The sequence below is a fragment of the Crinia signifera genome, chromosome 2 (genome assembly GCF_055691185.1).
Source record: "Crinia signifera chromosome 2, ASM5569118v1, whole genome shotgun sequence".
In the NCBI taxonomy this organism is placed as follows: Eukaryota; Metazoa; Chordata; class Amphibia; order Anura; family Myobatrachidae; genus Crinia; species Crinia signifera.
This window is the reverse complement of record NC_139218.1, coordinates 338290824-338305174: the sequence shown is the minus strand read 5'-3', so window position 1 is coordinate 338305174 and position 14351 is coordinate 338290824. Positions and strand designations below refer to the sequence as shown.

Sequence of the window (14351 nt, the reverse complement as noted above, 5' to 3'; positions counted from 1 at the left end):
CTGCTCCCGCAGCCCTTTAGAATAGCACCCACTCCAGTGGGCACCTAACACGAACTGGAGAGTCCAGGGATGCAGTAGGGGAGGAGCCTACCCTCTAAAGCTTTAGGATAGGTGCCTGGGATGTAGCCCTCCTACATCCCAGTGTTGAGCTGTGTCACCAGGACCATTGAAAGAGAAAAATAATCTAGTGTGTATGGGCCTTTAGCTGTTCCCACCACCACCTACCAATCAGCTTGTCTCATCTGCACTCAGCATGACCTAACCCTACTGACACCCAGTGACCTGGCAAGGTCTAAATAGACAGTAGCTTTCACTACTGCTTGTTTCAGAATTTTCCTTAGTACATAAAAAGGGAAATTGTTTAAAATTAAAAAAGTCTGGGCTATTCATTGATACACTAGTTACCAGCCCGTCAAAATGAGGTCAGTCAATGTCAGCACACAAAACACTTCCATTCCCCCAAAGAGGTGAGGAGCAGCTTTAGGCTTTTATTATATAGGATAGGCCCCTAAGACTAGAACTATATTTGACACTAAGGGGCCCATTTATCATTGATTGCTTTTACAATGCGATCTGGGCGGAATATTCCCAGGATCACATTCACATCACCCGAATGTATCGGCTGCTAGGCGCAGAGACAGGGCTCCGAAAGGAGCCCATCCCTGCGATGCACAGAGCCGGAAGCTGGGGGGTCTGCGCTGCCCCCCTGACCATACTGCCGCCGGGGCAATGTGGTGTGTAGGCCATAGGCTACAATGGGTTATCGCCATATCAGAATGGCGATAACCCAGGGGTGCGAAGCCGGGCTGCCCGATGTGGATACATCGGGCAGCTTTGCATCCCCCATAGAAACCTATGGGAGATGCGGGCGTTGAAGGGGGAATTGCAGCAGGGATCAGAGATTCCTGCTGCTGTCCCCTGTGATACTTAAATATTTGCGGCTAACCCCCGAAAACACTTCAGGGATTTAGCTGCAAATATTACTTGATAAATGCGGCCCTAAATACATGATTATTAGCATTCACTTACATATTGTGCTATTCAACTTTATGGTCATTTATTACAATGAAAAGAAAAAAAAAAGGAAAAAAAATGAATAGTATTATGTATATTCTTTGAATACACAGAAATGAAAGAAGGAACATCCAAAAATCTGCTTCAGAACACTATCTACATGGACACAGGGCCGGCGCTACCCACTCAGCAGCTCCTGCAAAGCAGGGAGGCGCCATGCTGAAAAGGCGCCGTCTTCCTGCCTGCTCTGCTAAAGCTGCCTCAGCCCTCACTGCCACCTGCATGCCTGTCTGACAGCGGGCGGCAGTATGGAGAGGCTGAGCAGCTCCCTGCACCGCGCACACACTGTCCTTCTCCTGCGACCTGCCCCCTCTTCCTCATGGACACTTGCGCTGAGGCATGTAGCGCTGTCTGTGAATGCCATGTCATGTCCGGATCCGCCCCCTACCCATTGCTCCCTGCGCCTGTCAGCTGTCAATCAAATGACGAACAGGCAGCAGCGCCGCATCCCCTTCCCTCCCTCTTCTCAGTGTGCTTGTGCCAGTGCCAGTCCTCTCCTCCCCTCTTCCTCCATTTCCTCCTCGTCTCCCCTCCTTTCCCCCTCAGTCACGAGTGCTGCACATACAGTACAGTACTTTTTGTACTACTTTCGGATCGCATCGCACACACATTGCATGCATGCCATCTAACCCATAATGTAGGCGATTCTCGCAGCGTGTATGGGCACCTTTAGTGCCTGCAACATTTTGCGGACACAGCACTGAGATGGTGTATGCAAAATGTACAGTACATGTACCCGAGATCCTCCATACAGTAGGATCGCATGTTGCATACACTCCCACAATCGGGCTGCAGCTTGTTGCAATGTGAAAGGGCGCAAAATGTGTGGTTTGCAGGAGGGCGCCGGATAGGGTTACCAACTCATCCCTTTAAACCGGGACACATTAATTACACAGGTTCTGTGGCTGGCTTTCACCTGGTTTTAAACTGCCACACCTCAAGACTCCATTTCACCTGGTTTTAAACTGCCACAGAACCTGTGTAATTAATATGTGTCCCGGATTAAAGGGATGAGTTGGTAACCCTAGCGCCGGACACCCTAGCACCGGCCCTGCATGGACATCTGCTTGGAATAGTAACCTATGGCAGGCGAAGCAAGCCAATACATCGGAAGTTGATCCGCAGGGGGTACTCATTTTATTGTTCTGGACATTGATTTAATGATGTCCTGATCCTGAAGAATTTTAGGGACACTAACCCAGTGGATCCTAGGTTATGAACAATAAAAAAAAAAAAAAACCCATATAATCCGTGCTTAGAACCAGCAATAAAATGCACGCTATTGTGTGTGTTGGTTGTGTCCACGGGGTTAATGGAATATGTACACTTATAACTAGAGACAGGATTATATGCATTTGCATATTTGCATTTGCATATTTATCCCATTCTCACTGGTTATTGCATATTTTACCTAAAATCTAGTGATGGTGCATATTTTAGGCCCTGCCCCCTTTCCACCCACGAGTCACAGCACTGCTTTGCCCTGCTGCTGCTGCTGGCCAGGTAGTGGTAGAGTGTGCAGGCTGGGGCAATATGTGCGCATTGTGGGGAACCTTGGATGTACAATATGTCTGACACTGCTTTAGGCGGCCAATCCATGTTGATAAAAGTCAGTCTGGGCGGATGACATTACGAAGCTCCTGAACCTTTGCCTGCCCCTGGCCTGGGACTTAACACCAAGAGGCAAACTTCTGAAGCAGAGGAGGTGGGCAGAAGGGTTGTGACATCACACGGCACGGAGGAAATGCCGTGTCACAGTGAGTATGCGGCGCAGGGAGGAAGCCTTCCACTGCGCCGCCCTCACACGCTATGCATACATTTGATCCATCGGCGCTGGAGATGAGGGTCTGTGTAGTTGATGCAAGAAGAGCTTTTAACGCTGCAGTCTGCTGTAGCAGCCAGGAAGAAAAAAAATCCTGTGTATAGCGCTAGACATCTGCAGATGCTGTGGGACTATTTTTGAGGTTTATTTGCAACTAATTTTATGATGATTTTTAAATAAATAAGTTAAAAATTACTTTTTTATTGTTTAATGTAGCATATTTTAACACTTTTCATGCATATTTTAAGTATTTTTCATGCATATTTCAAGCTTTTTATGTTGCATATAATCCTGTCTCTACTTATAACAAAGTTCTACAAGGCAGTAGAACAAAGGAGGAGGTGCACTCCTATTTCAATAAATTCGTTCATTTAAGCCATACTCAAGAAGTCTAAAGTCTCTACATAGATTGAGAACCACGTACTTCTTTGTTATGCTCACTTGTGAAGTATAGCAAAAACTTTACTCACACCTTTAAAATTTTTATTTCCTGTTTTTTAGTTTTAAATATCAGCCAGGCGCAGAGTCTGAATGTATAGAAAATCCCCCTATTGCAGGCTTCGAGAACATGGCGTCTCCCCATGTAGGCAACTACACCGTACTACGACAGCACACGGACTGCAGATTCACAGAACAGAGCAGCCAGTAGCGCGACACAGCAAGTAGCCAAGCTTTACAATGGAGGGGGAGGGGGAACAACCAAGAGACAAAACGCTACAATTCTTGTGTAAAATTGTAACATCTGCATGTACACAACAACATTGGAAACGCAGAGCGCGATTTATTATCTTTTAACAACTCCACTTTTTGGAGCGGAACTCCAATACTACAGTGACTACAATGCAAATATTTAACTTAAGACACTCTGCACTTCGCATACAATAATATAAACCCGTGCACAAAAGGACGGCTCTCACCTAGCGTGGTGGACACTGAGCAGGACAAGCAGCGGCTGAGTAGCTGCAGGACACAGCAGCCACACATATATTACCAGCAGGCAGCAGGGGGCTATTTACATACGTTCCTCATTGGCTAATTAAGGTTGTAATTCTTGGACTGACCGCAGACGTTCCATGTAGAGATGCTACCCTCTCTCTCTCTCTGCCTGATCCTCATATTTCCTGCCTAGTACTAGTATTCCTGATGGTACTGGCAGTGTTTTAGTTTCTGCTGATCAGTTTTGTTACACAGATGAATAGCAGGGAGAACTTCATCACAATATTTGTAACAATAGGTCAGATGTAAAAGGAGCCCATACACGCTCCGTTTTGGGCGTCCGTCCTGTACTTAAGTACACATCGTATTGCATCGCATGCCTTGTGCATGCAATGCGATGTAAAGCTAGTACAAAAAGTATGTGCAGCACATACTTTTTGTACTGTACGATGATATGCGCGGGAGCGTGCATCTCATAGTACAGAACGGACGGAGCAGAACAGAGCGTGTATGGGCTCCTTAACATGTTTAAAACTAGAGTAAAGGTGCGTACACATGTACAGATTTTCTGTCTGATCTATATGTGGGAACAAAAACCTGGAAATGTATGGGATCATATGACAATCAAAAATTTCCACCCAAATGCAGGAAAACATTAAAAAATATATGCGTTAATAAATTTGTTATATCAGAATGATTTAAACAATTTGTCTGACTGATCACTGTCTGTTTTCAAGTGTTTGGGATTAGTTTTTTGATTGTCAGTTGCTCCCATACATTTCCAGGTTTTTGTTCCCACCAGATAGATCAGACAGAAAAATCTGTATGTGTGTATGCACCTTTAGATTTGGGTTGGGTGCATGCAAACTAAAATCTAAATTGCAGTGTAAAAATAAAGCAGCCAGTATATACTCTGCACAACTCACCCATATGTAACTCTGACATTATACCACACACTGAAATGTCCATTACACTTTATACCACACACCTTAATGCTCATTACATACCTCCCAGCTTCTGGAACCTAGGAAGCGGGACCCTTTCCGCGGCGAAAAGGGTGTGTGGCCTATGTAAATTAGGAGCGTGTATTCCCACAGGCTCGGGGGACTCCCAACTGCCCCACCCCCACCTGCGCATGTGCGGAAGCAAAAAAAAACGGTCCCCCACACCGATTAAGTTAGAATTACCGCCCCCTAGATGCGGATAGTAGGTTGTATCCAAAATTACTTCACCACCTCTATATATGCAAATGCACCTCTCAACACACACTCACTCAACTCAGCCTACAGTATGCACCCAGCCCATTACACCTATTTAGTCACAAGTGGCTGTCAAGGCACAGGTCTCTGGTGTTCCCGCCTGTGGCAGCAGTGGCCCAATGGTGGATGCTGGGAACTGGAACACAGGAGGCTTTAGGTAAGGACAGTTCATAGGAGTACTACTGGCACTGCCAGGGAGCTTTAATATCAGTAGCAGGTGACAGCAGCAGATTGCACAGGGTTTTGCACAGGGTATCCACAGGAACTCTGGACAGGAACCTGGAGCCTTGGACCGCTGCGAACTGGATATACACATGAATCAGACAAGTTGTTCAAGGCAGGGAAAATGGGCCAGAGGCCTCAGCTATATCCCCCCTGCTGGCCTGTGATTGGCTGCAAGCCGCAGCAGCAATTAAGTCCAGGAAGTACCTGTGCATACCTTTGGTCAATGGGTCAGTGCACAGGTCAGAGTATCAGGGTCACAGGGAAGTCATTGGACAACAGAATCATGTGATTGAAGATGTCATGGCGGCACCCATGTGGCGTGGGCCCGGCCCGTGACCAGCGCGGGACACTGGCAAGAGTTCAGGGTAATGCCACTCAGATCCTGCCATGGGGATCACCCGGGGATGGCAGGATCACACCAGCCGCAAGACACACCAGCGAGCGGGTAAGGAACGCAGGTGAATGCGTAGATGCGAACGCGCACCACATTTCCTGACAGTGGCATGGCAGCTAATATGCCTATTACTCAGAATTGCCAATAGTTGCATGGACTTGGCAAAAAGATGCAAGATCTATCTGCAAAATGGAATTGCTTGAGACTATATGCATGAGAATTTTAATGTATATTAATTATATTCCAGGAGAAATACTAAGTTGGGAGTTCATTTTCACATGGGATGTTGCCAGGGGCGTAACTAGAACTCTGTGGGCCCCATAGCAAAGTTTTGAACGGGGCCCCCCTACTGTCATTACAATGTCATTAAGGTGCCGTGTGCACACAGGACTCAGGTGTAGATTTATTAAGCTAAGTAAAGTGTCTGGTTTTTATCACCGGCCTACCTGTCATTTTTCAAACCAAGCCTGTTTACATTTAAGTGCTTATTAGCCGGTGATAAAAACCAGACACTTTATCACTTCACCGAGCTTAATAAATGCCGCTCAGTTCTGGCGATTTCGACTGAGCCATGTGTGTAACTATCAAGATGTAATTAAGCCATCAGAGGGACGGCTAACTACATCCTTCCAGCCCTGGGAGCCGCAGCCAAATACACAGTGTAGCAAAAATATTCTTGCCTGCACTGTCTATTTGGCCAGGCAATAGCGATGCTGCAGGGCCGCGCATCACTATCGCCCGCTGTGTACACATGGAGCGATTCAGGCAAACCTTCCAACCAATTTTGACAATGTAGTCAAAATCGCTTGGAAGAATCACCCCTTGTGTACACACATTTAGGGTGTAGTGAGGAGCAAGATAGAGAAAGGGAGGTGTGAGAGAGAGATGGCAGGGAGAGCGGGGAACAAGAGATTGACAGGATGTAAGGGGAGACAAGGGACAGAACGTAATGTCGCCTGAGTTCAGCGACTGTGTGGGATGCCAGTCAAACTTTGACTCTTTTTAAAGGGGGTTGAGAGCAAGAGGGGGCAAGTTGAAAAAGAGTGCATGGGACTGAGAAAAATAGAGAAGAGAGGGGGGAGGGTAAAGACACAGGGGAGCTTGAGGTAAGGGAAGATTGAAAGAGGGAGAAAGGGAGACAGAAAGAGGGAGAGGGAGAAGGGGAGGCGGAAAAAGGGAGAGGGAGAAGGGGAGACGGAAAGAGGGAGAAAGGGAGACAGAAAGAGGGAGAGGGAGAAGGGGAGACGGAAAGATAGAGAAAGGGAGACAGAAAGAGGGAGAGTGAGAAGGGGAGGCGGAAAAAGGAAGAGGGGGAAGAAGAGACGGAGAGATACAGTAGTGAGAGAAGGGGAGACGGAGAGACAGAGAGAGAAGGAAGGGGAGACGGAGAGAGAGAGAGACGGGGAGAGAGAGAGAGAAGGGGAGACAGATAAGAGAGAGAGAGAGAGAAGGCGAGACGTAGAGAGAGAAGGGGAGACAGAGAGTGAAGGAAGGGAGCCAGGGGTTTGAAAGGTGACAGTGGCAACAATTTGTATCTCATAATGCCATACCCCCTGTCCCAGTAAGGGAGGGGAAGGGAGTCACTTATACCTTGCTCTGCTCCCTCCCCCTTTCCACATCCCCTTTATTAAAGTTCAGCTACCTCCAGCAGCGCCAGAACTCCAGGGACAGATCTCCCGTCGGATCTCCAGGGCCTTCCCTTCCCGCTGGCTCTCAATGGCCAGGCCTCCCCTCCCGCCGGATCCCTGGGGACGGGCCTCCCGCCAGGTCTCCAAGTGCCAGGCCTCCTGCCAGGGCTCCAGCGGCTAGCTTTCCATGGATGTAGTGGCGCTGGCGTGCCTCAGTGTCATAGCGCTGGCAGCATTTTAGGTTTAGTTTACACGCCGGGGCTGGTCACTAGGTTGTGACGTAGAGCTAGGGTTGCCACCTCTCCAGGATTTCCTGGATTCTCCCTGAATTGGTGGCAACCCTCCAGGACGTTTTTGCAGTCTCCCGGATTCTGGGATTCTACCGGAATCCGGGTGACTTTGAAAGCCTCCACAGCCTCCCAACTGAGTGTGCACACTGTCAGGGGCATAGGAAAGGTGGTTCCAGAGAAGCATGAGCTCCGGGTGCCAGAAAGGCCACAGGGCATGCACAGTGTGTCTCCAGCACTTGCGAGTTGCTGCCCACCCCACAGCTCCCTCTACCTCCAGAAATATTGAAACTGGGCTGCGGGAGAGGAGAGGATGGAGGAGCACTGTGCAGACAACAGCTTAGGATACTGCAGCAGCGCTTCCTCCCAAACTGAGCCTCAGAGGAGAGATAATCCGGCTGCTACTGTGTATCATTTCCAGGGGACCTCTGACGTCTGTGCTGTCAGCTGAGGAATTGGTGAGGCCAGTGTTGAGGGGGGGATTTGTGTGTGTGGACGGTCAGTGTTTGGGGCAGATATGCATGTTAGAGAAGTGAGGGGGTGGGGGAGGTTGCTGTGAAGTTGTTGTCACTGGTGTCAGGGTGAGGGGAGGATGTATGAGGTATCTCTGTGTAGGAGTTGTCAGTAGGGGAAATGTGTTTTTAAATGTAAAATTAGGGACTGCAATACATGTCTGTATTAGAGACCACATCCACTTTTCTGAAGAGGTCGTGCCTATTTTACAAAGCCGCACCCACTTTTCCAGGAGCGCACGCGCACATGAAGGTGTGTGTGTTTGTGTGTGTGTGTGTGTGGGGGGGGTCTCTAGGAATCGAAGATGCCTGAGGTGGCAACCCTACGTAGAGCCCAGGCACCAGCACCACCAGAGAGGGAGTAGGAAAGGGGAGAAGAGAGCCTGGATCAACTGGCACTCCTCCCCCTTCATTGTGCAACCCACCACTGCTGTCCGGGTCAGTAGTACAAATTCAAGAGGGTGGAGGGAATTGCTTGCTGGGTCCTCGGACCCCCAAGCCACCGTGCCCCATAGCAGCTGCACCCTCTATATTTACGCCACTGGATGTTGTTATGAGCAATCAGAATCTGCTTCTCATTTATTTCGCACCTTCTAGAAGATAATAGATAGTATCTGATTGCTTGCCCATAGCAACATCCTGTGTGAAATACGAACTCCCATCATATACCCCATTCACACCAGAAATGCAGGGACAAACCCGGGAATTCAGTTCCTGGGACAAGCAGGGACATTCCCGGGTTTGGACCCATTCACACCAGAAATGTCCCTGCATTTTCTGGTGTGAGAAGGGGGCGGAAAGGAGGCCGGCAGGAGGTGGGGAGGAGGCGGGCAGTCGGCGGGATGGCGGCGGAGGTGGGAAGAATACTCACCCCGGTTGCTGGTAATCCGTGCAGGCCAGGGATCCACACAGGCGGCGGCGCAAATGACGGGACAGGCTGCGGATGAAGATGACGCAGCTCTCCGGCATCCTCACTGCCGCCGGAGAGCTGCGTCATCATCATCCACCGGCTGTCTCGTCATTTGCACCCGCCGCCTGCATGAATTCCCGACGGACAGGACACGGCAACCTGGGTAAGTATACCCTGTACCTTTCACACCAGCCAGGTCCCCGGGTTGAACCCGGGAACAACCCTGGTACCTAGCTGGGTTGAAATTTGCCCGGGATTTTGTCCCGGGAACCTTTCACACCAGCGCTAGTACCGGGTTGTTTCCGGATTCAACCCGGGAATTAAGGCTGGTGTGAATGGGGTATTAGTAAATTTACCCCTGTGCCTAGACACATTTCCTGGATGTTAGGGAAATATGCACATTGCTGTTGTTAGGGGAACTTTGAAACACATACATAAAATGAAACATACTGAAGCAAACACAAAGAGGAAGTGGTATATTTGGGAGGCACTACATCAGCTTATATATTTTGTGTATCCTGAGTATCTGTGGGCGTCTGCTATTGTCTGAGCTCATGTCGGCATCAGTAGTGCAGCATTGCAGAAAGGAAGCAGAAGTTGCCTCACAATTTTGTACTTTTGAGTGATCACTGACATAGTTGTGGACCCTTAGTGAGTCTATAGGTACCACGGACGGGGCTGATAAAGCTATAGTCAGCGGCGGTCAGGTCTCTTGGAGTTGTATAGTGCATTGTAGCTCTATTTTCACAGTATGGCTTTGGGTTCAACTTACCAACACAAGCTGGCTGAAAAGCTCATGATACTAAATGACAGAGGCAAGGGAGTATTGATCCGCATCTATAACATCAAAAAGGTAAGGTAACCTTTTCTAAAGCACGTCCACCGGGCATGTTCTTTGCTTGATAATAGTTCTAATAATAAAATGCAGTAGCTTAAATTGACAACATGATATGATACATCCAATAAGTAAACCAGCCATGTGTACATTTAATACAATCAACTTAATGTTCTGGTTGGAATGTCGATATGGAAGGTCGACTTGCATTAGGTCAACCACTGAACATCGACAGGCCTTAGGTCGAAACACTGAAAAGGTGGAGTACCGGTGCACTGCGTCCCCTCGCATGGCCTGGTGGATGGTAGGGCATGAAATACCGCCTGTCGCCACATATCGGCTAAAAGTAAAGGGAAAACCCCATGTCGACCTTTTGACTGTCGACCTTCCCAATGTTGACCTAATGCTTGTGTTGACCTAATGACCCGGTCAACCTAAATCCACGTCGACCTTTTGAGTGTGTCGACCTTCAGTGGTCGACCTAATGCATTTCGGCCTATTCAGTGTGGACCTAGTGGCCGTACATCTAAATGAGAAAGTACTTATTTTTTAAATTGTAAATATCTTATGCTTTGATGATTAAATAGTAATTTAGCGGATTATACAGTAACTGGCTGCTTTAGTAAGGAATAATCAGAAAATAATGAGTTGTGCAGTTTATAAAAAACAAACAATTCTGTATAAATCTGAATATTGTTTATATAAAGGCAAGCAATAGAACAGGGGTGGGCCCAGGGTTGGCTTGGCCTACGGGGTACATGGGAAACCCCCTATGGGACCCACTTTCTGAAGGCTCAGGGATCAGGTTCTAGACCGTGCACCTGAATTATACCAGGGCCGTAACTAGGGGGGGGGGGCTAGGGGGTCACGCGCACCGGGCGCTGGAGGGGGGGCTGTCAGGTCCGGGAGACAGCCTGCGGGGTAGCGGGGTTCCGGGGACTGATGTAGCCCGTGTCCCGCTGCTGGGCCGACGTATTGTAGCAGGAGGTCAAATAGTGACCTCCTGCCGCCAAGCGATGAAGCGCTTCTCGACGGCGGAGCGGCAGGAGGCCACTATCTGTGACCTCCTGCCGCCAAGTGAGGAACAGCACACAGCAGCACTTGCCTTCCCATCCCCAGCGCTAGAAATCGCGCTTTATTCCTCCCTCCTTCCCTCATGCCTCATGGCATGCCGTCAACGCCGCTGCTCCTCCAAATCATCTCCCTGCATCTGGTAATCAATGTTGAATTTTAAAACTGTGTCTGACTCCAGCCTGCATAGTACCTACTGATGTATAATGGGCATCATGTGTGTGGCATATGTTTAATGACTCATTAAAGTTTAATGAGTCATTAAACATATGCCACACACATGATGTCCATTATACATATGCCCCACACCTTGATGCTCATTAATAAGGAGCATCAAGGTGTGGGGCATATGTATAATGGGCATCATGTGTGTGACATATGTTTAATGGAGCATCACGCTGTGGGGCATATGTATAATGAGCATCCAATTGTGGGGCATATGTATAATGGAGCATCACGGTGCGGATCATATTTATAATGGGCATCACAGTATGCGGCATAGGTATAATGGGCATCACAGTATGCGGCATAGGTATAATGGGCATCATGGACTGCACTTTTGGGGTCATGTGTATCTGGCACTGCACTATTGGGGGCATATGTGTATCACACCTCCATTTTCCATGGCCGCACCCCATGTGGCTACAGCTCTTAGGGAGCTGACCATGCCCTCATAGCGGAAAAAATGGGGGATGTAGCCTCGCAGGAGTACCACGGTAGTAGGTGAACCCTCTAATTTTGGGCGCGTGCCGAAAACATGCGCAGATGTCTCCTCTCCTCTGCCTCCAGTGTTGGGAGGTATGTTTGTGACATATTGGACATTGCAGTGTGTGGCATATTGTGTATCATTCAGGGACAGTGTTCTATCCAGTGGCAGCAGCAATTAACCATTGCTTATAATGTGTACTGGGGGGGCATAACGGTGTGTGCTATAATGTGTACGGTTTGTGGTGTAATGTGCTCTGGGCATTACGGTGTGTGCTGGAATGTGTACTGGGCATAACGGTGTGTGCTGTAATGTGTACTGGGCATTACGGTGTGTGCTATAATGTGAATTGATACTACTATGTGACCACACCACTTCTTCCCCCCCCCCCCCAAAAAAAATGCCCTAAATTTTTAGCGCGCGCCTTCGGCACGCACTGTCCCTATTTATTGTATTATATAATATATTGTCTTGTTTGTTGGTTTAATATCACCCTTCTGCTGTCTGTAAGCACATATATATATATATATATATATATATATATACACATTTTTTTTTGGGGGGGGGGGGGGGGTCACTAAATGAATGTCTTGCCCTGGGCACCAGAAACCCTAGCTGTATTTAATATCTACATATTTGTAAGGGGCCCAAGACCATGCACTCCCCGGTTGGCCCTTCCTGCTCCTGTCCAACACTGGGTGGATCCTAGACAAGAGTTATCACTACTATGGTATCCACTGACTGTCTAGAACTGTAAGATATCAAATTACCATGGTTTTGCACCAGGTGGTTTGCCCAGTGTGGTTTTGCACCAGGCGGTTTGCCCAGTGAGCTTCAACTAAGCTTGAAAGAAGGTAACAGTTTGCACAGGCATAGGAGATCACCCTAATAAATGGTAAGCCCCCCTTTTCGAACCATCTGGCCAGTCATCTTCTGGTAATCCTATATGATCTAGAGAATTCAGCCATAGTTAGCAACTTTTTGCAGCCCAACGATCAGACCTGAATTAGGCCCTATGTCAGATAATATGGGAAAATGCACACTGTATTGGCAGGGACAGAGCTTTCTCAACAGCTCTGTCCCTGCATGCGATAACTGATACATCCATGCTATTTTAATACCATCGCTGGTGAATCATTACTCATCACGAGCGGTAGTGATGGGCTAAAGGTGTGTACACATTAGATGTGGAATTCGATTCGATTTTGAATCGATATGCCGTTCCATTCGATCTGGCATTGGAATCCATTTCGATTAGATTTCTACTATATAGTCTTTTCAATTTCCACTAAATGAACGCGCATCAGGATCACATCTGCATCGAATACTGCTAAAAGCATTCAATGTGCATTCGATTTCCATTTGATTTCTGACTATACAGTCAAAATCTAATGTTATATCTAACCATGTGTGCATGTATAATAGATTATCCCCTACTACTTTCCAACTATTCCCCTACTATTTCCAATACAGCTATACCTTCCAAAATTGTAGCTATCCTTATCACTGCAATTGAAAGCGACAGAATTTGTATCATTATCGCCATTAGTACATAGTTCTAATGATGTTGGATGCTCACTCCCACTATCTATAAATAAAGCTGCTGGCAAATGTATGGTACATGTATACTGTATTTTAAAAATTAAAATGTCAATAATCTGATTTAATTTCATTTATATAGATTAGTCCAGTGGTTCTCATGAGTAACAATATAAATCAAACCGTCCAAGTTTTCATGGTCACTGAGGGGCACAGGTGCTTTACCAACTGTGACATAAGCCCCTTTCACATTACAGGTTTAACACGGCATATTGCCGATTTTTAACTGCTTTAAAACGGTACCAGCTGCAATATGAAAGCTCCACAATCAATTTACCGGTTACAAAATACCGGTATTTTGAAACGTGTTAAAAATGTGATATGCACGGTAGGGTCGGATCTTTATCCGGGGAATGAGGAAGCAACAGTCCAGTGAGATTTAAATAACGAGTATAAATGTATTACTTACTAATCCGCAAAAAGGTAAATGGCACACTCTTGATCTACCATTACGCTACTCCCAACACATTCGGGCGTGAATCAGTGTTTTAAACATACATGGAATTACAATAGATGAGAACTCACACAGTCAAAAAGAATGATTACTCTGGACATCTCCAGGTCAATACTACTTACTCTACTACACCACTTCTTCGCTTACCTATTCTCACTAAACCAGGTATGCTATACCTACACCATGTGACCATAGTACCGGTACCCAATTATTGTTCTGGGCCCCAACCTAGGGCTCGGCCTAGACGCAGGGTTTACTGTACCACTCCCCAAAGGGACGTCTCTAAAAGGCAACCCGGCCTTCCTACGGATCAGTAGCCTGGGCCTCGCCTGTGACAGGCCTTCCTACGGATCAATAGCCTGAGTCAGCACTAAATAGGCTTTCCTACGGATCAGTAGCCAGCGTCAGTAAACTAGGGTTGACCGGGGACAAAGGGTTCTCCCATGCTACTGGATAGGTCGGTAACACGTGTCAACTTTACACCAAGTTGGTGCTATTGAGGTGATAGCCTCCGAGGCCCTGAGTGTCCCTTACAGGTAGTGAATATAATGGGCACTGGTCGCTATTGGGGACCACTGGGGAGTGTCACTACCCCTTGCATGTGTAGCCACTAGGGCTGAACTCACGGTTATCTGGCCG

General features: G+C 47.6%; 2 protein-coding genes across 2 annotated transcripts in view; one reads left to right on the top strand and one right to left on the bottom strand.

Moving 5' to 3' along the window:
• The window catches only part of LOC146059139 (uncharacterized), a 32800-nt gene extending 28865 nt beyond the window's left edge, over positions 1-3935 (bottom strand). The window contains exon 1 of the mRNA XM_083171257.1: positions 3814-3935. The gene's annotated coding sequence lies outside the window, so the exon portion shown is untranslated. The remainder of the gene's footprint in view (positions 1-3813) is intronic.
• Positions 3936-9593: 5658 nt separating this feature from the next.
• The window catches only part of NCKAP1L (NCK associated protein 1 like), a 188796-nt gene continuing 184038 nt past the window's right edge, over positions 9594-14351 (top strand). Inside the window, exon 1 of the mRNA XM_083169529.1 lies at positions 9594-9900. Within this exon, the coding sequence (XP_083025655.1) occupies positions 9799-9900 (102 nt within the window). The 5' untranslated portion in view covers positions 9594-9798. The remainder of the gene's footprint in view (positions 9901-14351) is intronic.